Raw genomic sequence first — 25,936 nt, 5'->3', positions numbered from 1 at the left:
ATTGTGAGCTTTTGTTTTATTTCCTCGAACACTAAGCGTAGTTGTGGATCTCCGTGAGTCCCTGGAGCCCCTCGGTGAGGGCACTACAGCTGTGCCCTGCTTAACAACCAGTGTATAGTCTGTGAAGTCCGTTAAGTGCTCTCACTGTACTTCTGCCGTCATCGAGTGATCTTGCACAAACCTGGACGGTCCAGCCTAATACACATCTTGGCAGTATGAGATGAACTATTGCTCTTGGGCCTATATACCTTAAACTAAACACTACCAGCAACTGTACCGCAACGGTATGTGTTTGCGTACCTAAACAAAGAAAAGGGTCAGTAAAAGTAGTATGAGATAGGACTTTTTCACTCCATCATGATCATATAGGACCACTGTCACATATGGTCTGTCATAGACAGTAATGTCATCATGTGCTCTGTTATCCTCATCCCTATTAATAATGTTTTGTAAGGAGGGCTGGAGAAATGGCTTAGCTGTTAAGGTGCTTGCCTGCAAAGCTAAAGGACTTCTGTTTGATGCCCCAGGACCCATGTAAGCCAGATGCACAAAGTGACACATGCATCTGGAGTTCTTTTCAGTGGCTAGAAGCCCAGGCGCACCCATTCTCTCTCTCGCTTGCTTGCTCTGCCTCTTTGTTTTTGTTGTTGTTGTTGTTGTTTGTTTTGTTTTTCGAGGTAGGGTCTCACTCTGGCCCAGGCTGACCTGGAATTGACTATGTAGTCTCAGGGTGGCCTTGAATTCATGGTGTTCCTCCTACCTTTGCTTCCTGAGTGCTGGGATTAAAGGCATGTGCTACCACACCTGGCTCTTGCTCTGCCTCTTTCCCTCTCTCAAATAAATAAGTAAAAATAAAATATTTTAATAATGTTTTGTAAGGAATAAGAACATTTCACTAGAAATATGTCACATGGAGTTTTTAGATAGTGTAGGAAAGACTTGGAGCTCGCTTTCCCTATAGCCTCAAAGGCCTTTCATTTCCTGTCCTTCCTACCCGCCAATGGAGTTTGGTTTTCCTGGGAGGCTCGACTTAGCCCCTGTAGCTACTGATGGTTCTGCTCATTTTTCTCTTAAGCTGACTGACCTGGTTCTCTGGCTCTATCTGCTGAATTAAGTAGGTTTCTTTCTCTTTTTGTTGCTTTTTTTGTTTAAAAAATTAGTTTTTATTCTGAATCTTTTTAAATAGGTTTCTTCTTCTGCCACTAAATGGTTTCATCATGTGTGTATCCACCCTGCCCTCTGACTTTTGTTTCATTCCTAAGTCCTTCCTGAGGGAGCCAGTCACTGTCTGTGAACACATGCCACATTCCTCAGACATGGGCTTTTGCTCACTTTCTTTTGATACCTCACAGGCTGAGGCCCTGGACAAAATAAAAAGAAGATGCTGGAGTGGTGCACACCATTAATTCCAGCACTCGGGAGGCATAGGTAGGAAGATCACTGCATGGCTGGGACTACAGAATGAGTTCCAGGTCAGCCTCGGCTAGAGTGAGACCCTACCTTGAAAAAAACCAATCAAACAACAATAACAAAACTAAAACAGAATAAAAAGAAATTTAAGTGAGCACCAGCATTCATCTCTCTTTATATCCTGACTGTGGATGTAGTGGGACCAACCGCCTCGAATTATTGTTTCTAAGCCTTCCTCTTCCATGATGGACCCTATCTCCTTGAACTGTAAGCCAAGATAAGCCCTTTCTTCCTTAAGCACCTTTAAAAAAATTTATTTATTTATTTATTTTTATTTATTTGAGAGAGGGAAAAAGGGGGGGGGAGAGAGAGAGAGAGAGAGAGAGAGAGAGACAGACAGACAGACAGACAGACAAACAGACATGGGCACACCAGGGCTTCCATCCACTTTCAAGGAACTCCAGATGCATGTGCCACTTTGTGCATCTGGCTTATGTGGGTCCTGGGGAATCAAACTGGGGTCCTTTTTGGCTTCATAGGCAAGCGCCTTAACCACGAAGCCATCTCTCCGCCCCCTTAAGCTGCTTTTTTTAAAAAAAAATTTTGTTTATTTGTATTTATTTATTTGAGAGTGACAGACAGAGAGAAAGAGGCAGATAGAGAGAGAGAGAGAATGGGTGTGCCAGGGCCTCCAGCCACTGCAAACGAACTCCAGATGCGTGCGCCCCTTGTGCATCTGGCTAACGTGGGTCCTGGGGAATCAAGCCTCGAACCGGGGTCCTTAGGCTTCACAGGCAAGCACTTAACCACTAAGCCATCTCTCCAGCCCTAAGCTGCTTTTTTTAAATTAAGTGTTTGATCCCAGCAATGAGAAACATAGTGAATACACAATGGAATACAACCATCCTTCTTCCTACTCATTTCCTTGACACATTATTCCATCCTGTGTTATAGTTTAATTATTGTCTTATAGTCAAATTTATGTGTGTTTCTAGTGCCCAAGTTTTTAGGTCCCGATTACTCCTCTTTCTTGGCAGTTCCTTGGGTCAGACTGACCTTCCACATATCAGATTACTAGTAATGGTTATTTGTTTCCTTGATTTGTTGAATTTCTATTGAGGTGTAAAGCTTTTAGGGGAAAAAAAACTTTCCTGCTTCCTTTTCCTGTCAAGCTGGTTGTAGGGAGTATTTAGGGCTTCAAGAGCAAGTTTCTTACCCATGAGCAAAAGACTTACTGAAGCAGAGACCAAGGCTCAAGGGAAGAAGGTGCTTCAGACTCACTGGAAAAGGACATCATGTAAAACCAGGTGGCATTATTTCAAAGCAGTCCTTTTCCTTCATGTTAAGTTTGCAGCAATAGAATTTATTCTAGGTGGCGCAATGCTCGTTGCCATTCCCGAATGCATTCCAAAGTTCAGTAGTGTTAAGCGTTCACACTGTTTGCACAGCAGGTCTGTGGAAAATTTCCTCTTACAGACATCCAGCCATACCTATTGAGCAACAGTTCCTCTCCCCCTGGCTCCAGCTCCACCTGAACCACTCTCTGTTCTATGAATCTGATTGCTTTAGATACCGTATGCACGTGAGGTGCAGTGTGTGTCTCTTTGCGACTCGCTTGGTTTATTTCTAGACTGTGTGACAAAGATGAACAAGGAGTTGTCCTTAACATTCTTAGAATCATTAAGCTTTGATTCTAAATGCGTCTGAGAAATTACAGAGGCTCCATCCACTCATCTTCTCTCATGAGGAGGATCAGACAACCAGAGGTTACATAAGGTCAGAGAGAAATATGAAGATCTTTATTTCCCTCAGTTTTATTGTCATTTGGGTGGGGGGCATCTGATTGCTAATAACACTGAAAGTATCTCAATGCCAGGGTAAATGTAACATTTAGAAAATGCCATTTGGGGGGCTGGAGAGATGGCTTAGAGGTTAAGCACTTCCTATGAAGCCTAAGGACCTAGGTTCGAGGCTTGATTACCTAGAACACAATGTAAGCCAGATGCATAAGGTGGCGCATGCATGTGGAGTTCGTTTGCAGTGGCTGGAGGCCCTGGTCATCCATTCTCTCTCTCTCTCTCCTTGTCTGCCTCTCTCAAATTAAAAAAAAAAATAAACAAAAATGAAAAAAAAAAGAAAGAAAATGCCATTTGGATGAAGCGAGTGCTGCCTATGCTATCCTGTTCTTTGCATATTTCAATAAAGACAATGTAACCCTCCCCCCTCCCGAAGATTTATTTTGGTCAATATCTACTAAGATAGGATAAACTGAAGTATTGATTGTCTTCCCTGAGACCTGATGAGAGATGCTTTAAAGCAGGGGTTGGCAAACCTTTCCTGTAAAGGGCAAGAAAGTAAAGGTTTGGGGTCTTGCTTGCAGTTCTGTTTTACTGGGAATGCAGAGGTTGGCTGTGCACTGGTGAAACTAGAGCCACCTTTGGCTGGTAGGTTGTGAAGGTTGCAAACCCTTGTTAAAATGTTGCTGGGGCCCTTAGCACTTCTCTGGCATGTAGCACCTATCTTGCACCTTTCATGTTTAGTTACAGTTGTTGTTTATGGGGATAGTAATGCTGACTAAGAAAACAATGTCTGAGCCAGGTGTGGTGGCACACACTTTTAATCTCAGCACTGAGGAGGCAGATGTAGGAGGATTGCTTAGTTCAAGGCCAGCCTGGGACTACATACTGAATTTCAGGTTAGCTTGGGCTAGAGTGAGACCCTATCTCAAAAAAAAAGAAAGAGAGAAAATGTCAGGTTATTGATACCTGTTGGCTTGTAACTTTATACTTTCTAGATTAAAACATTTAAAAAGTGTGTAAGACAATAGCACTAATATGTTTGATATATGTATCTCAAGGAAGACTAGAAATATCTTGACATATTCACAAAAATATTTCTGTTGCTAGAGAACAGTAGCATTGTTGTGTGCTCTGTTAACTTTTCCTAGAGAGATGTGAAAATGTCTGTTTATCCCAGATAGGGCACCAACGACAAACCAAAGTAAAACCAAAGTAAAGATTCCACTCAAGTCCTTCTTGTTGAGCCAGTGAATTTATTGCTTGCATAAAGAGGGGTGGAGCTGGTGAGATGGCTTAGCCATTAAGGTGCTTGCTTGTGAAGCCAGAGAACCCAAGTTCGACTACCCGGGACCCATGTAAGTCAGATGCACAAGGTGACTCATATGTCTGGTGTTGGTTTGCAGTGGCTAGAGGCCCTGGTGTGCTTGTTCTCTCTATCCACTTCTCTTTCTTTCTCAAATAAATAAATAAATATATATATATATTTTAAAGATACTTTAAAAAAAATTATTTGTTTACTTGAGAGTCACAGACAGAGAGAGAAAGAGGCCGATAGTGAGAGAGGGAGAATGAGTGTGCCAGGGCCTCCAGCCACTGCAAACAAACTCCAGACGCGTGTGCCCCCTTGTGCATCTGGCTAACGTGGATTCTGGGGAATCGAGCCTTGAACCGGGGTCCTTAGGCTTCATAGGCGAGCACTTAACTGCTAACCCATCTCTCTAGCCCATAAATATTTTTTAAAAGCAAAGACATATTAATAAAATGAAGATATATTTCTCACAGAAATAGGGGGTGAAGGATTACTTATGGGAGTGTGAATGACCCCCAAACAGCTGCTTCACCACGAAGCCCTACCCTGTCGTGGATGGGTGATGACCTCCCAGAAGCTGCATCATGGAGTCCTGCTTTCCGTTAACCCTCCACTTCCAGAAGCCATGTGAGCAGCATGTGTTCCTCCTGTACCTCACTCTACTAGGGAGGACCAGTGGCTCTTACCACAGACCTGGAAGTCACTGCATTGTTTTTGTTTTGTTGCCATGGCTACAAGGGCCAACAGTATCTGTGATATGTGATGATGCTGGTGATGGTCACTTTATACCCCAGAGGAAAAAGATATACTACAGCATCTAAGTATAGAGTTGAGACAAAAAGAAGAAATTAAAAATTAGCCAAGACTCCATGCCCAGGAGTAGCCCCTGACAAAAGCCATGTTTAAGTGCTGGGGCATTGCTTTGATTGACTTTGCTCTTGTCATAGCCCAGAAGGTTGACTCACGTGGGCCATTTCAGGAGGAACCAACAGTGCTGGGTGCTGGGGAGGGTGGTGAAGTGGTCATGCTCCACATTCCTGCCTTAAAAAAAATTTTTTTTTTAAGTTTTGTTTGAGAGAGTCTGAAAAAGAGAGAGAGAGAATGGGTACACTAGGGCCTCCAGCCACTGCAAATGAACTACAGATACGTGTTCCCCCTTGTGCATCTGGTTTACATGGGTCCTGGGGAATAGAAGCTGGGTCCTTTGGCTTTGTAGGCAAACACCTTAACTGTTAAGCCATCCCTCCAGCCCCATTCCTGCCTTTCTAACTGTGGTTCTGAGGATCATAAGCATGCTCTTCCCCACCTCAGCCCCTGAACCTTCAGACCTGTGGGTAGTCAGCAGTCTCCAGAAGTTACTCCCTAAGCCCTGCCTGCTCTGCATATGGTCCCTTTGTTGAAGTTGCCTCGGGCTGCGTGCCGTCTCCCCACACTACAGTCCTGACCTTCCTGAACCCAGACAGTGTTCCATCCACCCACACTGTGGCCCTGCCTGCCTGGTGTGGACGCTGTCCAGTGTGACAACTTGAGCCAAGGTAGAAAAATGGGAAACTTATGGGGACATGGAAAGGAGCCCCTCACTCAGGAGTCTGGTTGAAGCCTCTCGCCTGAGAATCAAGAACTCAAACACAATTAATATTTGCCTAAGGACTGTCTCCCTTTCTAGTTGTGGACCACAAATTTTAAGACTTTCACCAGAAAACCCTCTTATAGAAGGACGTGTCCTAAACTCCTGGTGAAACCTTAGAAGCACTTCTGGTTTTACCTTATCCGATCCAATGCCACCCCATAATTTTGCTAATCAAAAAGTTTCGGGCTGGAGAGATGGCTTAGTGGTTAAGTGCTTGGCTATGAAGCCTAAGGACCCCGGATCGAGGCTCGGTTCCCCAGGTCCCACGTTAGCCAGATGCACAAGGGGGCGCATGCGTCTGGAGTTCGTTTGCAGAGGCTGGAAGCCCTGGTGCGCCCATTCTCTCTCTCTCCCTCTATCTGTCTTTCTCTCAGTGTCTGTTGCTTTCAAAAAAAAAAAAAAGTTTCTTAGCAACCTTTTGAGATATAAATTAAAAGCCATGAAAACGGTCTGTATGGCTAATGCCAGAACACTTAATTGGGATTCGACTTTGAGTAGTTCACGTCCATGCTCTCCAGTGTGCCTGACTTTCTTCAGGGGTTCCTCTCTGACTCAGCCTTCATGCTTAAAATCTGTATTTAAATACCTTTACTACCCTCCAACTGTGCTTTGTACTGACTCACCCTGAAATTCTTCTCTTGTCAAAACCAGGATCTGGTTTTACCTGAATTTGGTGTCCCTGAAAAATTAGGGGACTTCTAAAGCTGCTGTAGGTGGCAGCCTGGAGCAGCACCTCTAAACCTGTTAATGCCAAGCCCACATTAAAAGTGCATCCAGGTGGGTGTGGTGGCACACACCTTTAATTCCAGCACTCCGGAGGCAGAGGTAGGAAGATCACCATGAGTTCGAGGCCACCCTGAGACTACATAGTGAGCTCCAGGTCAGCCTGGGCTAGAGCGAGACCCTACCTCAAAAAACAAAACAAAACAAAAAGTGAATCCAACAGAGCATTCTGTGTCTGTGGTCAGCTCAGTGTCAGCCACTAAGCCAGTGTAAACGGAATGTCAAATTTTATTGTCCCAGTTATGTGCACATGCTTCCCAGAGGGGCTTCTGTGCAAGGAAACTTGGTTTGTTTTCCCATGGCTCCTGTGTCAGCTGTCTATAGCTCAGAGTATGGCCCCTGCTCTGCCTAGTGCTGGAGAATCTCTGGAGGGCTCCCGCCTGCACATTTCTGGAAGACAGCAGGTGGCAGTAGAGAGCTAGGCCCGCTCTTGGAGGTGGGCTGATAGAAAATCTCACCACTTTGGTCAGTGTGATGACTCAAAAAGAAATAGCCTTCAGACTCTGTAACAGAGAGTAGGCACTGCCACATGCCTAAGCCTAAGAGCAGACAGTATTTAACCAACACATGTCTACAGTTTTTTAAACACATCTCATTTATTTACTTAGTCACGCTGTAAAGTTGGTGGCATTATTATTGCTTTCATTCATCTTAAGGAGAAATTGGGCTTTAAGGAAAGCTTCAGTAACTTCCAGGTTCTTAGCTGGTCATGGTTGTTGTGGGAGTCATACTGAGTGAGACTGCCTCCTTCCTTCCTGCACATGCTGGAAGGCTGACCTTGCAAAGGGGAGTTTAAAAGCTGCAGTTCTGGGTGTCACACGATAAAGATGTAAACCAGGGCTGGAGAGATGGTTTAGCGGTTAAGGTTACTTGCCTGCGAAGCCCAAGGACTCAGGTTTTTCTCCCCAGAATTCACGTGAGCCAGATGCACATGGTGCACATGCTTCTGGAGTTATGTGCAGTGGCTAGAAAAACAAAAATCACCATAAAAAAATTTAAATCATACAAAGGAGGTGGAAATACCTTCTCAAGCCTGGTGTGGTGGTGCACACCTTTAATCCCAGCACGTAGGAGGCAGAGGTAGGAGGACTGCTGAGAGTTCCAGGCCAGCCTGAGACTACATAATGATTTCCAGATCAGCCTCGGCTAGAGCGAGATCCTACCTAGAAAAACAAAACAAAACAAAACAAAAAAATCCTTCTCACCCCCTGACACCCAGAGACAACCACTCTTCTCTTTGTCCTTCCTGAGATGTCCCTAGAGGAGGTACAGGTAGTACAGGAGGAAGGGTGACTGTCTTCATAGTGCCCTGAGTTTGCCTGGGCTGCCTGGGCGGGGCTGGAGGGGCTGCTCTTGGTGACTACTCAGCAGCCATTCCCACACACTCTTCATATTTCCTATTTGTTTGCTGTTTTTCCCAGAAAGGTCTGAATTCCTGCCTTCCTGCCACCTCCATGTAAACACATTGTCAGTGCTCATGGTGATAGGTCAAAACCTCAAACTCAGAATACACTTAGGCTTAATATAAGAGATGCTGGGATTGTCTTATGTTCTGAGCACCCATGAGTTGGTTGGTAGACTGCCCTGTCATGCCTGGTGACGCACCTTACTTGTGTGGTACACTTGGCCCAAGTCTCGTGTGATAAATGCAGACCCTGTCTGTGTTTTGCTGCAAACATTGGTGCCTGTACTAAAGAAAAGACTTTATGGGCTGGAGAGATGGCTTAGCCATTAAGGCACTTGTCTGCAAAACCAAAGGACTCAGGTTTGATTCCCTAGGACCCACATAAGCCTGATGCACAACATGACACATGCATCTGGAATTTGTTTGCAGTGGCTGGAGGCCCTGGCATGCCCATTCTCTCTCTGTCTCTCCCTTGTTCTCTCAAATAAATAAAAAATGAAAAGACTTTATAATAACAGTAAAGAAATGAACAGTCATAGATAATCCTGTCTTTCATAGATGTGCTTGATTCTACCTGGAGATTTCCAAGGCCAGAATATACTGTGATTAGCAAAGATGGATTTACACTGTAGAGCTTAAATATAGTATCTGTCTCCAGTAGGAGGTTTAGTTGAATATTCTTACACGTTTCTCAGAAAATACATGACCTCCAAACCATTTGTATCCATAACAAGAAATGGGCTGTGTCTTATAAATGTGGTCACAGGAATGGTTTTGCTTATTACCGTGTGCTGCCCTGCGTTGCTTTACTCTGAAGAGTGATCCAACGGGGTTGTGCTTCCCTCTGTTCTGAGGCACTCATAATGAGTTCAAAGTATTGATTCCCGAAAGTTTGCCACAAGAGCTTTCTTGAGTTATTGGCTCTGTATTGCATTTTAGGATTTCGGCTTCTTTGTGTTATGGAAGCAAGTTTGATGGAAATGCCCAAGTCTGTACATCTCCACAGTCGGCGGCATGACCCAAGGAGCAAGCTTGCAGCGATTGATTAAGTTGGCATTTGGTATTAATAGCTCAGGGACTCCTTACATCATCATGTGTGTTTATTTGTTCAAGGTTCTAGGTGAAGGCAATTTTGACTGATGCGTCGTAGCCGAGTCTAATCATAGTGGTGAATTTCAGGCCAGGCATCCTGTCTAGAAGCATCACACTCCATCTTTCTGCTCAATGGTGTGAACTAAAGTGCTCATAAAATTACAAAAATAACTACATCTGTATTAACGATTCTACAAGGCTGATGAACTGATTAGAATGTATGTGATTGTGGAAAGCTAGAATGTTGCAGGTAGCCCTCTTAATGCCATGCCTTGCCCATCTCTGTGTGACCTGACATCCTCCTGACTACCAAGTGAAAACCACTCGCTTCCACCAATCCAAATGCTACACATGTCATCAGATCATCAGATAGTATGTGATACCTATACCAGAGATTTCCCTGCTTTGCTGTAACTGGTCTGACACCCACTAAGGTGTTTTTTATAGCTTTCTTTTGTTAAAAGCTTCATGGGCTGGGCATGGTGGCGCATGTCTTTAATCCCAGCACTTGGGAAGCAGAGGTAGGAGGATCGCTGTGAGTTTGAGGCTACCCTGAGACTACAGAGTGAATTCCAGGTAAGTCTGAGCTAGAGTGAGATCCTACCTTGAAAAAAAAAAGCTTTATGAAATTGTTAACACAATGGAGCATGATATTTAGGGTGACATGACTCCATGTTCCTAAGCCATGGCCATTCATATTTGGCTCACAATAAACTGTCATTTTCTTATTCTCTTAGGGGTGAGTGCTGTTCTTTTTTTTAAATTTTTTTTCTCAATTTTTATTAACATCTTCTATGATTATAAGAAATATCCCATGGTAATACCCTCCCTCCTCCCACTTTCCCCTTTGAAATTCCATTCTCCATCATATCCACATATCCAAGGATACTTTTTTTTTTTTTTCCAAGGTAGGGTCTCCCTCTAGCCCAGGCTGACCTGGAATTCACCATGGAGTCTCAGGGTGGCCTCGGACTCACAACAATCCTCCTACCTCTGCCTCCCAAGTGCTGGGATTAAAGGTGTGCGCCACCATGCCTGGCTGACAAGGATACTTTTTAAAAGACTGGCTATTAGGCTTCAATTGGGGAGGTTTGAGATCTGGATAAGAGTCCTGTGCTTTTGCACTGACAGGGGTCTCTAAAGCACTTACTTGGCTTTGTGGCTTTGTGTTTCCTCCCTTTGCTTAACCCCACTTGTACCTGTTGGCAGTGGGTGCAGTGTAGGTTGTCGAGTCATTACCCACCTGGGACAGCCTCACCCCCCTATGAGGAGTCGTTTGACCCTCTGAACATCAGCTTTCCATCTGCGAAATGGGGAGCAATTGGTATGTGGATGGGTTTTGCTCACCCTTTTATTCCTGTGGCTCAGGGAGGGCGTGACACCTTTGGGCACATCACAGATGTTGGTTGTTGCCTCTTCTTCTCTTGTACAAGCTGCACTGTGGTTTGGAGTCAAGTGTCTCATGCGAGTGTCTGAGGGTCTGGACAAGTTGACTATGTGGATAGTCAAGACACAGATTAATACAGCCAATAGGCCACTCATTGTATCCCTTGCTCTCATTCTTTCTTTCATAGTCAATAGGACTGAGCCTTGAGCATTTTTCTGGGGAAAGACAGTAACTCTCTTCCTAGGGACCTGTTACTTTCTGGTCACCAGGCATTCTTGCAGCGTGGGGTGAGAGATAGTCACCCTGAAGTGAGTGGGCAGGAGGACTGCGTGGAAGGTTACCTGTGCATTGTTATGTGACTACAGACATGACAATATCAGGTGACAGACAGAGGAGGACATCCTGGGGTGGAGCAGAGGCACACAGGCAGGAAATCACAAGTGGACTTGTGGGAAATGGAATTCACCCGCATAACTGGCATCACAAGAGGATCGTCAGACTTGCTGTGGAGCGTCAGGCTGGGAGATGGGGGCAGGCTTTGTGTAGTCAGGTAAGGACAGCCTGGGAATTATTGCTCAATCAATGGTTGTCATTCTAAACAGAACTAAATGTTCTGTTTCAGTGGACTGTTTGCTTGCTTGCTTGTTTTGTTTTGAGATAGTGGCTGAGGATGACCTTGAACTCCTGATCCTCCTGCCTTCACTTTCCAAGTGCTAGGATTACAGGGGTGCTCTACCAACCCAGTTTTGTGTGTTTCTGGGGATTAAACTGAGGGCTTCCTGCATGCTAGGCAAGCACTCTGTTGACTAGACTACATCCCCAACCCTGCTAAATGTTCTTAAGCAAGGGGAGCCAGGATGAAGGCTATATTTTAGGATGGAGTAGGACCAGAAGTGAGTGGAAGCAGGGTAACTTGTTGGACCTTCAGGAGGAATGGTACATTCAGCATCACAAGAGAATTCTCATGATACTGCAGAGGGCAGTTGGAGAAGGTCCTGAATCATTACTTTCCTAAAGAGGCAGTCATGAAATGTGAGTTAGGAAGAATTAACAGGAGAAAGAGAACTGGGTCAGAACTGTACCTACTCAACACAGAGCAGAAAGCTGCGTGAATCTCCTGGGCTCTAACGCTTGCTCAACTTAGCCTCTTCAGGATCAGGGCAATGACAATCTCCTTTTTTCTCCAGAAAGCTCAGGGCAGGAAGTATGAATTCAGGATATCCTAAGAGGTGTCACTGTCCTCAGAACTTCATGCTCCAGAATGAGGAATGATAGAAACATCCAGAAGATTCCCTTTCATTTCCTTCCAAACCCTACTCCCTAGGTTTTGGTCAGTGAAGAAGACTCTGTGTAGCTCTGTGTCCTTCTCATCTTCCCGCTTCAGTCTTTCTTACCTCAGTGATTATTTAGTTGCTGTATCTAGTCTTTGTGTCTACCTGATTGTCCATTCTGCCACTTTTGACACTATCTCTGTCCCTCTGTTTCTTTTTTGTTTTTGTTTTTTATATTTTTATTTGGTTATTTGCAAACAGAGAGAGAGAGAGAAGAGAAGAGAAGAGGAGACAGACAAAGATAATGGGCCTGCCAGGGTCTCCAACCTCTGCAAATGAACCCTAAATGCATGTGCCGCCTTGTGTATCTGGCTTTACATGGGTACTAGGGACTCAAACTTGGGTCCTTAGGCTTTGTAGTCAAGTCAAGTACCTTAAATGCTGAGTTACTTCTCCAGCCCTTGTTTATTTTTTATAGTTTATATTTTCTTAAAAGCATAAAAGATTAAAAGAAGGCAGAGATCCTATAAATCAGGAGAGCATCTCCAGAAATGGGAAAACTTAGCTGGTCTCTCTGACTGTGGCCTTTATGGGAAGGGAAACTCCTTTAAGTAGGAAGGGAGAAGGAAAATACAGACTAATCTGATTTCCGGGGAGAGAGTAAGCTTCTTGTCATCTTTATGTCAGGTTTCTAAGAAGGGACAACTCCTTTAAGGAAAAACCAGATTCCCCCTTACAGGCTCAGGGACATTTCTAGCTTTTTAAAAATCTGGTTGCTTTGAAGTCCCTGTGATCCTCAACTGTCTGGCTAGTTTCTCTCTCCTAATCTTCATGCTCCTGTGTTTGTGAAGCTCCTTCTTGTACTATAAGACAAGGGTAGAAAACTATAGCCTGTGGGCCAATTTAGCCCTCTTTCTGTTTTGGTAAATAAACTTTTTGTTTGTTTGTTTTTAGGTAGGGTCTCCCTCAAGCTGATCTGGAATTCACTATATAGTGTCAGGCTTACCTCAAGTTTTTGGCAATCCTCCTACATCTGCCTCCTGAGTGCTGGGGTTAAAGGCATGTGCCACCATGACTTGATGGAAATAAATTCTTACTAGGGCACAGCTGCTGTCTTCTGTTTCTGCATTGTCTGTGACTGCTTTCATGGCAGTAAGGAGTGGTAACAGCCTATGGCCCACAGAGCCTCACAGGCCAAATTATTTAGTCTTTGGCCTTTTAGAGGAAAAACCTGCTGATTCCTTCCCCATCACCTCACTCTCCTCTGGTTTCTTTCTCCCTCTTTGGCTGTCACATAGAGATGAGAGAATGTTTGCAAGCCAGTTCTAAGATACAGTTGGAAGAGGTCTGTCAAAATCACTTATGGTACTAGAGGAACTCTTCCCCTTTCCCTGCCAGCTGGTTCAAGAAATAATGTCTAATATTTCTTAATTCAAAAAAGAAAGTCTCATGCTAAATGTAATTATCATAGATAGGTACTTTTCTGGGATGTTCCTAAGTACTTATCTCATTTAATTTTCCTGAGCAGCTCTGTTTTGTGAGTGGGCATGTGGAAGTCTGGACCAGATAGCAGATGCCCTTGATAACACAGCTAAGCCTGCCCCACCCCATCTCCATCCCACCTGCCTTCAGCAACTGCTACTGCAGGACAGCAGCAAGGAAAGGACGGGATTAGGAGTAAGCACAGGTATGAATGAGGCTTAATGAGGCCAGTTTCCAAAGGTTAGCTTTGCAGCTTTTAAAAAAATATATTTTATTTATTTGTTTTCAAGCAGAGAGGGAGAGGGAGAGGGAGAGGGAGAATAGGCACGCTGGGGCTTCCAGTCACTGCAAACAAACTCTAGATGCATGCGCCACTTGTTATATCTGCCTTTATGTGGGTACTGGGGATTCAAATCCCTGTCCTTAGGCTTTGCAGGCCAGTGCCTTAACCACTGAGTCATCTCTCTAGCCCCCAGCTTTGCAGTTTTGAATATGTTTGCCTCAGAAAGCTAGCAGCCAACCAGCGTCCCGTCCCCCCCCCCGCACTCCCCTCCCCCGGGAAACTGTGACAATCCGGGACTCTGTAGAAGAATGCTGGACCTCTTTCTCTCTCAAACAAAGAAACAAACAAATAAATATTTTTCAGAAAGAAGAGAGAGAAGCAGGGACTATGGGGGATGGCTCAGTGGTTAATGGTGCTTGTTTGCAAGACCTGCTGGCCTGGGGTTCAATTCCCAAGCCACTCATATTAACCAGACTCAAAAAGTGGTGCCAACATTAGTGACCAGACCTCATGTTCACAACTCGTACACACATATGCACACACATGCAAAGTCAAGAAAGAGAGCAGAAGCAGAAGCAGAGAAACTCTCAAGCTGAGAGGGGATGCCCCCAGCGTGAGGTCCCAAGAGGGAAAATCTGCGCAATCTCTCCTTCATGATTTTCTTTTTATTTGGGAGGGTCGTACGTGAATTTATAGCCCCATTATTCCTCACTTTTGGAGAAGGGAATCATCAGGCATTTGTGTTATGGAAGTGTGAGGATTCCCTGTGTGTGTGTGTGTGTGTGTGTATGTGTGTGTGTGTGATAGAGAGAGAGAGAGAGAGAGGGAGGGAGAGGGAGAGGGAGGGTGGTGAGGCAGAGGAGGAACTTGAAAAGCAATAATAATAAGTAGATGAAGTTGGGGCTGGAGATATGGCTTAGCAGATAAGATGCTTGCCTTCAAAGCCTAAGGACCCTGGTTTGATTCCCCAGAACCCACATGAGCCAGATGCACAGGTGGTGCATATATCTGGAGCTCATTTGCAGTGGCTGGAGGCCCTAGTGTGCCCATTCTTTCTCTCTCTCCCTAAAATAAGTAAATAAAAATGTTTTTTAAAAAGTGAGTGAGTGAAGTCAAGCAAGGAATGCAGTATGTGTTTCAGAAAAACACTTGAACTAGCTCACTACATAGCAGAAGCTGGAGCCAACCAGAGAGAGCATATCCGAAGTCACTGACGCCGAGGCAGCAGCCAGCTCCATGGTTGGAGGCAACAGTGCAGTGCGGACAAGAGTCCAGCACCGCAGACAGGATGCCGGAACCCCGCCCGGGGCCGGCCAGTGCAGAGCCTCCAGTTCCCTGGGTTGCAAGGGCCTCTATCTCCTTCCTGCTTAGCAGAGGAGCTTGCGCGGAGCAGCAGCTGTGCAAGGGCAGACGTTCATTTTGCCTCATAAAGTTGCATCCTTAGTCCAAATATATGTACCCTGGAGTTAACTAAGTGGGAGATGTCATCCCACGATTGATCCATTTGCAGATTAATGTACTCATCTTTCAGGGTCTCTTTGGCCCAGTGTTCTGTTAAAAATTCAAGCATGAAGAATGAGATGGAAAAAATTATGGCCTGCAAGGAGATGCGCTGTCCAGCGAGGGGTGACAGAGACATATACTCTGAGCTCCAGGACAAGGCAGACTCGGAGAGCAGACGCCTCGCGGCAGGGAGAAGCAGGAACTGACTCCCCCACGGGGGCCGAGAACGGTTTTCTTTTGCCGGTTTCTTCTCTTCATCGTCTTCCCATGTCAGCCTAGCTGTGGATGCTCCGCAGCTCTGTCTTCTGTTTCTTAGGAATTGACTCTGGTGGACACGCTAGCTGTCCTTGTTGGCTTCTTGTTTGGTCTCTTCTTTCTAATTTTATTTCCTATTATGTTAAATAATATAAAGCAGGAGTGATGCTCTCTGAAAAATTTGTGTGCCAATTGTAGTAAACAGTGTCATGTGACAGATCTTGAGAACTTTCTCATCTTTTGTGAGTGAATTCTCACAGCTGTTGAACCGTATCTCCACCTTCCCACCTTCTAGTAGCCTCTGGAAGCCATCATTCTACTTTTTGTTTCTGAAAGTCGCACTGCTCCAGATGCACAGTATAAATAGAGACGTACGCTGTTAGTGTTCGTGTGACGGATGCATCCGCTCTGCTTGGTGTTCTCAAGGCCCAGTGTGGTCCAGCATTTCACAATTCCCTCTTTTCCATGGTGGAGTGATAGTTCACTGTCTGTGTATGCCCCACCTTTTCTTGACCCAGTCCTACTATGGTGAGCATTTAGGCTCTTTCTGCCACTTTGATATTGCGCAGAACGCTGCGGTGTAATGGAAGGATGTTCATCTCATTGAGGGAGCTGGGAGATGGCTCAGAGTACGCACCCTTGCTGCACAAGCACGAGGACCTGGGAGGGTCTGAGTTTGACTGCCCGGCACCCACATAAACAGCTGCCCAAAACCCCAATCCTGTGGGGAACCGAGGCCAGAGAACCACTGGCACTCACTGGCCAGCCAGGCTGACTGAACAGCGACAGGTCTGGGTTTAGTGAGAGACTAAAGGAAGCTGGTGGACGAGGCATGGAGGAACATGCCCCGTGTCCTTCTCTGGCCTCCACACACGCGTGCATGAGGTGTGCTGATTTCCGTTCTTCTGGATGAACACCCAGAAGCAAGGTTGTTAGATCATACGGTAGTTCTATTTTTGGTTTTCTAGGGAACCTGTGTGCCATTTCTATAGCATTTGCACTGGTTTTACACTTCTGCCAACAGTGCTGAGGGGAACTCCATTCTCCTATCTTCTGCTACCCTTCTTCCCCAGTGAACAAGACCGATGCCCACTCTCTCTTTAGCACACGCTGACCCCCTGCTTTGGATTTCTGTAATGTACGTGACTCTGAAGTATTCTTAAAAATCTAGGTTAAGTCAGAGTCCCTCCTGACCTGACCTTACCACGCCAGTAGGATCACCTTTCTTCCGTCAAGAGAGTCTTTCTCTCTTTAGTTTGGGGGCAGTGGGCAGAGGTACTGCTGTGCCCTGGATATTGCATGTGTATAACTTTCATGTTAACTACTATCTCCTGAAGGCAGGGATTGTGTGTCCCCTCCATCTGCCCCAGGACATTGCAAAATTATCTTTTTACCCTGTAAAGAGGCAGGGATCCAAGATCATGTGTGGGTGTTCTAGGTTTAGAAGGCAAAGGAACTTCTCACCTGAGAATGCCCTGGACACAGAACAATGACCTGAGGGCTCCAGGTCCAAGTGCACAGGCCACTGTCCATTCCCAGGGAGACAAGTGAGTGGCACTGGGTCAGTGAGGAAGGCAAGTTGGTGGCCTAGGCGTTTAGTACGTGGTGTTTGAAAAGTACAGGCAGGTTTAATGGGGAGGCAACGACCATAAGCTGCAATGTTGGCAGACCAGGCAGATGGGTGTGTGCTGGGAGCCAGGAGAAGCTTAGTCCACCTCACAGAAGAGCTTCTGGTCAGGGGCCAGCCTAGCAGGTAGTCCGAATATCTCGACTTCTGCCACCCTGTTCCAGAGAGTCCTTTGCTTCCAATCGTGAGATGCCTTGCCAGCCATGCTGTCTGAGTGGTTAATCCGTGACTAAACTGTAGGTCACTTAGACCACCCCAGGACAGAACAAGGACCCAGTCCAGGAAGACCCCAGGGCAAATAGCTGGGTTGGCCCCATGCACTAGCTCTGATACCTCATGCTTCCTGCAGGCAGCTGCTCATAAAACCATGGAAGCCGTCCACCTCCTCTCCTGCATTGCCTCTCTGGTAGGAGTGCCATCCATTCATCTCAACACTGTGGGTAGGCTTCTGTGGCCTACAAGACCCTGAGCTTCAGGCTGCAGGTGCTCTCCCTGTTCCAAGGCTGGGTGGCCAGTTCTAGTTACCAAGGAAGATTCTAGCCATGGGACAGGGGGTCCTGGGTAGGTCACACCATGAATCTGGGGCAGCCTAGCCTTCCTGTCAGTGGGAGGGAAAGGAAGAGGGGCAGGCTGTGCCGACTGCTTGGTGCTCTTAAAAGCCACCTGCTCTGGCTGCTCTGTGACTACAAAGATAGTTCCAGCCTCTCTACCTCTCCTTCAGCATCTCCCACTCCTCCACCTGTTGTATCCTGGGCACTGTTTCCCAAACTGGACAGGTATGTAAAATCACTTGGGTGCTAGTGAAACAAACAAACAAAAAGTTCTTAGGCCATGTCTAAGTGGGCATGGATGGGGCTTGGGACATATGCAGAAGGATTTCTGGAAGGATCAATGGAGGACCTAGTTGCTGAGTCATTGTGATGTCCTTCCTTGCCCAACTCTGTTTTATACCTTCTACAAAGATCATATATTCCTTTAGAAATCAAAGAACTGATGTCACCAGGGAAAGAAACACAAATGCACATCCAATCCTGAAATGATCTTGCAGAAGCCATTAATACTTCAAAACATGTTCCTCTTCTCCACAGGTGGACTCGATCTCGTCTTCATGCCAGGCCTCGGGTTTGATAAAGATGGCAACCGGCTGGGGAGGGGCAAGGGCTACTATGACACCTACCTGAAGCGCTGTCTGCAGCATCAGAGAGTGAAGCCCTACACCCTGGCTTTGGCCTTCAAAGAGCAGATCTGTCTCCAGGTCCCAGTGGATAAACATGACGTGAAGGTGGATGAAGTCCTTTACGAAGACTCCTTGGCCTTTTAAGCCCCTTGACTGCAGCCAAATACCCAGTGTTGGGCACCGGTGTAAAGAAAAAATATGGGTGTTTTCCCCTTGTCAAAAATGAGCCAGAGTGGGCTGGGGAGATGGCTTGGTGGTTAAGGCGCTGCGCTTGCCTGCGAAGCCTAAGGACTCATGCTCTGCTCTCCAGGTCGCGGATGAGCCAGACGCACGAGGTGTTGCAAGCGTGCAACGTTGCATAAGTGCATAAGATGGTCACATGCCTGGAGTTCTACTGCAGTGGCTGGGGGCTCCCGTGAGCCAATTCTCTCTTCCTCTCTCTCTCTCGTTCTCTCTGATAATATTAATAAACGACTAAAATATGTTTAAAAAGTGAGGCAAAGTGCCACATTTAGTGAATATGGAGTGTGTTTCAAAGTACGACACATTGAACATTAAAACTATCTTTAGGAATCAGTAGATGCGTGCATACTAGAAGATGAATTCGGGTGGAGGCCATCACTGCATGATTTTCAGCTAAGCTGCCGGGTGATCAGTTGCTCTTTGTGCTTTGCAGTTCAAATTACGTATTCTTGAAGCACTGTGCTTGGACAAGTATGCAGGAAGGTAAACACGCTGGGGATGTGGACACTGCATTTCATCATGTGCTGTCCTGGGCACATGGAGATTCAGTCATTAATAGTATTTTCTTATGTGTGTCTGTGAGTGTGGTGTGTGTGCACGCCCACGCATTCATAAACATGGAGGGCAGAGATTACATTGGTTTTCTTCCTCAGTTGATTCCTTTATTTACTGAGATAGGATGCCTCACTGAACCCTCACTGATTCAATCCATCCAGCTAGCCAGCTTGCACTGGGGCATGTCTGTCTTCAATTCCTGTGCTGGGAAGTGCATGCCACTATGCCTGGCATTCATATGGGTTCCTTGTGGTCAAAACTCAGGTTCTCATACCTGAGCAGCAAGCATTTCTCCAATTCACCCATCTTTCTATTCCCAACTCAGCTATTACACACTGATTTGCAAGTGCTTGGTTTGGGTAAAAATGGTCTCCAAGAACATTCTACCACCTTACCATGGCTTCATTTACTCACCTTAGAGTTCTGTGTGGTTGATGAATGGGAACCTTTTATGGGTGACATTCTTTCATTCAGTTGATTGGTTCTCATTTCTGGCCCTTTAGGAATTTACTGTCTGATGTAAGTTAGGAGTTATTTCTGTTTGCTTATGGGTTCTGTTTTGGAAATGAAAGTTGCTCTGGGCTGGACGCTGGCAGATGGCCTCACAGCCAGGGAGAGATAATTTTGTGGGGGAAGGAATGTGCTATCACCAGACCCCCAGGGGTCTTCCTGAGCATGGCTCTTGACTTGCACCCCACCCCCAGCCTGTCATCAGCTTCTGCTGGTCTTTCCTCCAAGACACCATCGGCATCTGTCCTTCCCTTCCTGCCATCCTGCTGCTGTGTCATCTAACCGTCAGCATTTCTCAGCTGAAACAGGCAGGCTTCATGCTTTTTTCTTTGGTCTCCAGTTTATTTCAGAGCAATCTTTAATTTAATTTAATTTACTTATTTGCAAGGAGAGAGAAAGAGAAAGAATGGGCACATCAGGACCTTAGCCACTGCAAATGAACTCCTGATACATGTGCCACTTTGTGCATCTGGCTTTACGTGGGTACTGGGGAATTGAACCCGGGTCTGGGTTGTTAGGCTTGTAAGCAAGCACCTTAACAGCCGAGCCATCTCTCCAGAACCAACCCCCTCCTCCCCAGCAATCTTTTAAAGCAAGAGTCTAATATTGAACAGTTCTGATTGAAGTATTTAGGGAGTTATATAATAGCTAAATAACCTCCCTTGTATATAAAATCCCCTGCAATAAGCCTTTCACCTTTTCTATCCTCTCTCCCCACTTCCATCTTTTCCTTCACCATGTCCCCAGCATCACAGGCTGCGCCCGCCCCCTGCCCCTGTGACCATGCTTTCCTCTGTCTCAGTGCTGCCCTCTCTGGTCCATCTGGAAAACTCCTGTGCATCCTTAAGCCTGCCACTGCTTAGTCTCTTCCTGACGTCATCCTCTGCTTCCCTTGCAGGTTCCTCTTCCTTTACTTGTTTAAAAGGCTCTGCCATTGGCCTATTTATCATGTTGCATATCAGTTACTAGTGGTTCATAAGGCTTTAGGCTCAAAAATAATCTCATACTGAACTGATTTAGAGTGAGTGAGAACATTTTTAAGAGTTAATTTACCCTTAATATATGTAGAAGTATCTAAAACTTTAGATCTAGAGGCTGGGGAGATGGCTCAGGAGGTAAAAGAATTGGTTGCACAATCATGAGAGCCTGAGATGACCTGAGTTCAATCCCCAGTGATACAGGAATTTTGGGGCTCCTCTCCCATGCTCCAGTATGATACACCAACACACTGATGATTTTAGGGTGTCTGTGGATTCTTGTCTTATGAATTTGAAGAGTAAAATCCACAGAGCAGAGGATAAGGTTCAGCTTTAAGAGAGAGAGAAGGGGAGCGTAAGGGAAGGAAGGCAGAGCTTCTTCCAAAGGAGGCCAGAAGGGGTTGAGAAGCCTAAAACCTAAGAGAAGGGAGAACTGCAGAGCTCTTGCCCAGGGAGGCAAGAGAAGGCTTGAGAAGCCCATCTCAAGACTCAGGTTGAGTTGGTTTTTATTTTATTATTTTTTAAATTTTTATTTATTATTAGAGAGAGAGAGAATATGGGCATACCAGGGCCTCTAGCCACTGCAAACGAATTCCAGACACATGCTAATTTTTGCATCTGGTTTATGTGGGTCGTGGGGAATTGAACCTGAGTCCTTTGGCTTTGTAGGCAAGTACTTTAATTACTAAGCCATCTCTCCAGCCCTTATTTTATTTTATTATACTATTTTATTTTTTTAAATGTTATGGAAATAAACATTATGTTTAATGTAATATAACACTCTATACAAAGAACAATCAGAAGTCTTCAATATGGAAGTCATATTCTGTAAGGGAAGAACACTAAGTTATAACACCTTTCAACCTGAGAACTTGAGAAAAAAAAAGAATGTAACAACAGATTTCTGGTTAAGATGGCGGCGTAGGTACCATGCTATACTTTTTTTTGAACACCTATTCTCTTTTTTTTCTCAATTTTTATTAACATTTTCCATGTGATTATAAAAAGTATCCCATGGTAATACCCTCCCCCCCCCACTTTCCCCTTTGAAATTCCATTCTCCATCATATCCCCTCCCCATCTCAGTAGTCTCTCTTTTATTTTGATGTCATGATATTTTCCTCTTCTTATGATGGTCTTGTGTAGGTAGTGTCAGGCACTGTGAGGTCATGGATGTCCAGTCCATTTTATGTCTGGAGGGAGCACATTGTACGGAGTCCTACCCTTCCTTTGGCTCTTACATTCTTTCTGCCACCTCTTCTGCTATGGACCCTGAGCCTTGGAAGGTGTGATTGAGATGTTACCCAGTACTCCAGTCACTTCTTTCCAGCACTATGATACCTTCTGAGTCATCCCAAGGTCACTGCCATCTGAAAAGAGAAGATTCTCTACCCAAAGTGAGAGTAGCATTAATATAAGGGTATAAATATTAAGAGAAGAGCTTACTGGGCAGTTTGATAAGCATACTATATACATTTTTCCAGACATCAGCAGATGTTACACCCCTAGGGCTCATGACTACCCCTGTTTTAAGTTTTTAATATCAGGAATGTGTTTTCCCCCCATGGAGTGGACCTCCAGTCCAATTGGAGGGCAGTTTGTTTCCACCATGATAGACATGCCACTATTGCACCCATTGGCTCATTTGGCCTGGCTGGCCAGTTATAAGGCTTGCAGTGTCCACTGTTGACTATCTTCACTGGTGGTATCTCTTTCTCCCATTGAACTGCATGTAGAATGGCTTCTTTTAGCTTTCTGTCAGCTTATTATTATTATTTTTTTTATGAGAGAATGAGAATTGGTGCACCAGGCCCTCTAGCCACTGCAATTGAATTCCAGACATGTGCACCACCTTGTGTCCATGTATGACATGTGCATGCATCACCTTGTGTGTCTAGCTTACATGGGATCTGGGGAGTTGAACCTGGTTCCTTAGGCTTCACAGACAAGTGTTTTAACTGCTAAGCCATCTGTCTAGCCTTTTTTTTTTTTTTTAAATTTGAGATAGAGATACAGAAATAGATAAGGGGAGAGAGAGAGAGAAAGAGAATGACACAGCAGGGACTTTGGCCACTGCAAATGAACTCCAGATGTGTGCGTCCCCTTGTGCCTCTGGCTTATGTGGGTCCTGGGGAGTTGAACCTGGGTCCTTTGGCTTTGCAGGCAAGTGTCTTAATCACTAAGCCATCTGGCTCACCTTTTTTTTTTTTTTTTTTTTTTAAATGAGTCCCATGGATAAACAGCTGGTTTAGCTAGTCTAGCCCAGACATCAGGTGTCTGGAGTCAGGATTTCTGAAAGAGAGCAATCTTGCCAGAAATTTTAATTCTCAAGGAAGGGCCTTCTCAGAAGGGAGTGGAGGGACTTCCTGGGGGGGGGGGCAGATAAAAGGAAAGGCACGAGCCTTATGGCATCAGTTCTGACTGAAAGTAAAGATGCAGCAACCCAGATTTTCCCCTGGGGACTCAAGGACAATTCCCACATGTTGCCGAAAGAAAGCTGTTTACGTCGGGGCCTTGCCATCCCTGAACTGCCTCACCAGCACTCAGAAAAAGCCAGCCATGGCCGCAGGTCTGTAACCCAGTCTTGTGGGAGGATGGAAGGAGGTGAACAGAGAGAGCTCAGTGGGGCTCCCTGGCTAGCCGGTCGGTGACAGCGCCAGGTTTGCAAAATCTCTATTTTGAAGAAACAAAGCAGAAGAGTGATGGAGGAGGACATTGGGCTTCTCCTCTGGTCCCCACATGCATGTGCACATGGGCAATACATGTATGTGCACGCGCTCTACATGCACACCCCACACATACTACACATACACAAGCCAACACCCCCCCCCCCCGGAAGACTGCAATCCTTTAGATAAGAATGTGATTTGCAATCGTATAAACAAAAGTAAAAGAAAAACTTAAAACTTTGTCAATTGGACAGGCTATGTCATTTATTAGGTACAGTGAGAAAGGGGAGAGAAGCGGAATTTCTACAAGCTAAAAAGACACATTATTACAGTGGTTGAAAATCTTGTTCAGGGGGGCTGGAGAAGAAGGCTCAGCCATCTAGTGCACTTCCTGTGCAAGCGTGAGGGCCTGAGACTGCAGGTATCTCCAGAATCCATCTAAGCATCTGAGTGTGGGCAGGCAAGCCTATAACCCCAGTTCCACAAGGGGAAACCGAGACCAGGGAATTGCCCCTGGGCTTGTCAAAAGCAGCAAGCTGTGGTGTTAGTAAGAGACTTGCTGAGACAAGAGTGGGCATAAGGCTGCTGGAGTGAAGCGCCTGGCAATCTGCTCTGGAGCGCCCCCTGCCACGTGTAAGCACATGGGGTACCACAAGGACACCCGCACATGCACACACCCCATGCACCACACAGCACACATACACGTATGCTTTCAAAGCAAAGGATTCTTTCAATGGTGAATAATATACCCCAAGAACCCACCACTACAAATGGCAAACTCTTGGTTTATCACAGAAAAATCATCTCTTTAGGACTGAAATACAAAGAAAAAAAAATGTATTAGTTAATTCTTCCAAAGCCCAGAGATAAAGAAAACTATTATTCTGGAGATCTGTGTTGAGATACTGTGGATGTTGACCATGTAGAATAGATACACTGCAGTGACTCCTAAATACTTGCCATTCTTCAAATCTGAGAATAAGATAAGGCCTCCTTCCTGTAGCTATACTTAGTGTAAGAGCCAGTGGACTGCATAGATGACATATCAGAGTGACCATCTCCCCTAGGCCATCCTCCTGCTTCCATGCCTTATATCCATTAAAAGTAACCCTGCTCATGCCACCTACTTGCTTAACTGCCTTTGGTTGCCCACTGTTGCCTAGAGAATAAGTCTGAAAGCCTTAGTCTGCATAAAGGAAGGACACATTCCAACTAGGCCACATCTTTCATCCTTCTCCCTACCACAAATAATGTTAGCTGCATGAGCATCCATTATCCCTGGTAAAAACTGTAAGAACTAGTTTTTCTTTCTTTTTTTTTTTTTTTAATACTTTTTACTTATTTACTTGAGAGAGAGAAAGGCAGATAGAGAGAGAATGGGTGCGCTAGGGCCTCCAGCCACTGCAAAGAAACTCCACATGCTTGAGCCACCTTTTTGTATGTGGATTATGTAGGTCTTGGAGAATTGAACCTGGGCCTTTTGTAGGTAAGCACCTTAACCACTAAGCCATCTCTCCAGCCCTAGTTTTTCTTTTTTGTTTGTTTGTTTGAGATAGGGTCTCACTCTAGCTCAGGCTGACCTGAGCTAGATTCACTATGTAGTGTCAGGGTGGCCTCAAACTCAACGTCAATCATCCTACCTCTGCCTCCTGAGTACTGGGATTAAAGGCATGTGCCACCACGCCTGGCCCTAGTTTTTCTTTTAACAAATATGAGCATTGGTCTACAGCAAGGGGAATGTTTTTAACAAGTAGATACTTAAGGGGTGGGAGATTTCAAGTAGCCACCAAAATATTCCAGAAAATGGCCACCTATTTAGTATGTAGATGGCTTGGCAATCTTGTTAAAATATAATTCTGGGGCTAGAGAGATGGCTTAGCTAGAAGTTAAGTGCTTGCCTGTTGAGGCTCAATTCCCCAGGTCCCACGTAAGCCAAATGCACAAGGGGTGCATGCATCTGGAATTCATTTGAAGTGGCTGGAGGTCCTGGTGTGCCCATTCTCTATCTATCTGCCTCTTTCTCTTTCTGTCTGTTGCTCTCCAATAAATAAATAAAAATAAACCAAAAAAATGTATAATGCTGATTTGGTTGGTCTAAGGTGAGACCTAAAATTTCTTCCTATTAAGGTTAGAGGGTGTTTCCAGGAAGGATTCTAAAATGATATATACCATGATATCCAGAGGTAAATATAATATGGCAATAGGAAAACATTAGAGATAGACAGGGATAAGATTAGAGGTAGGGATTAGAGGTAAACATTAGAGATTAAATACTAACCTGGATGTAGCCAGTTTGCAACACCCATGGTTGGAGAGGAAAAGTCCTCTGAGAGAGTATTAGTCAGGGATCTCTAGAGGAACAGAACTTATAAAATAAATATGTATTATAAAGGGAATTTATATGATGTGGACTGGGCGGTCCAACAGTAGCTGTGTGCAGGCTGTAGAGTATGAGAACTCAGTAGCTACTCAGTCCACGAGGCCATATGCCTCAGCCTGAGAGTCCCCATCTCACACTGCAGGCCTGGAGGATGCCCAGAGCTGCTGTGCTCCAGTCCACATAGGAAGG

The 25,936-nt window shown here is 45.3% G+C and overlaps 1 protein-coding gene across 1 annotated transcript in view; it reads left to right on the top strand.

Annotated features, from left to right (window-relative positions):
* Positions 1–18,909, top strand: part of Mthfs (methenyltetrahydrofolate synthetase) — a 44,099-nt gene extending 25,190 nt beyond the window's left edge. The window contains exon 3 of the mRNA XM_004660385.2: positions 18,325–18,909. Within this exon, the coding sequence (XP_004660442.2) occupies positions 18,325–18,557 (233 nt within the window). The 3' untranslated portion in view covers positions 18,558–18,909. The remainder of the gene's footprint in view (positions 1–18,324) is intronic.
* The last annotated feature ends 7,027 nt before the right edge of the window (positions 18,910–25,936 follow it).

The sequence above is a fragment of the Jaculus jaculus genome, chromosome 10 (genome assembly GCF_020740685.1).
Source record: "Jaculus jaculus isolate mJacJac1 chromosome 10, mJacJac1.mat.Y.cur, whole genome shotgun sequence".
NCBI lineage: Eukaryota > Metazoa > Chordata > Mammalia > Rodentia > Dipodidae > Jaculus > Jaculus jaculus.
This window is presented reverse-complemented; position numbering and strand designations above follow the sequence as displayed.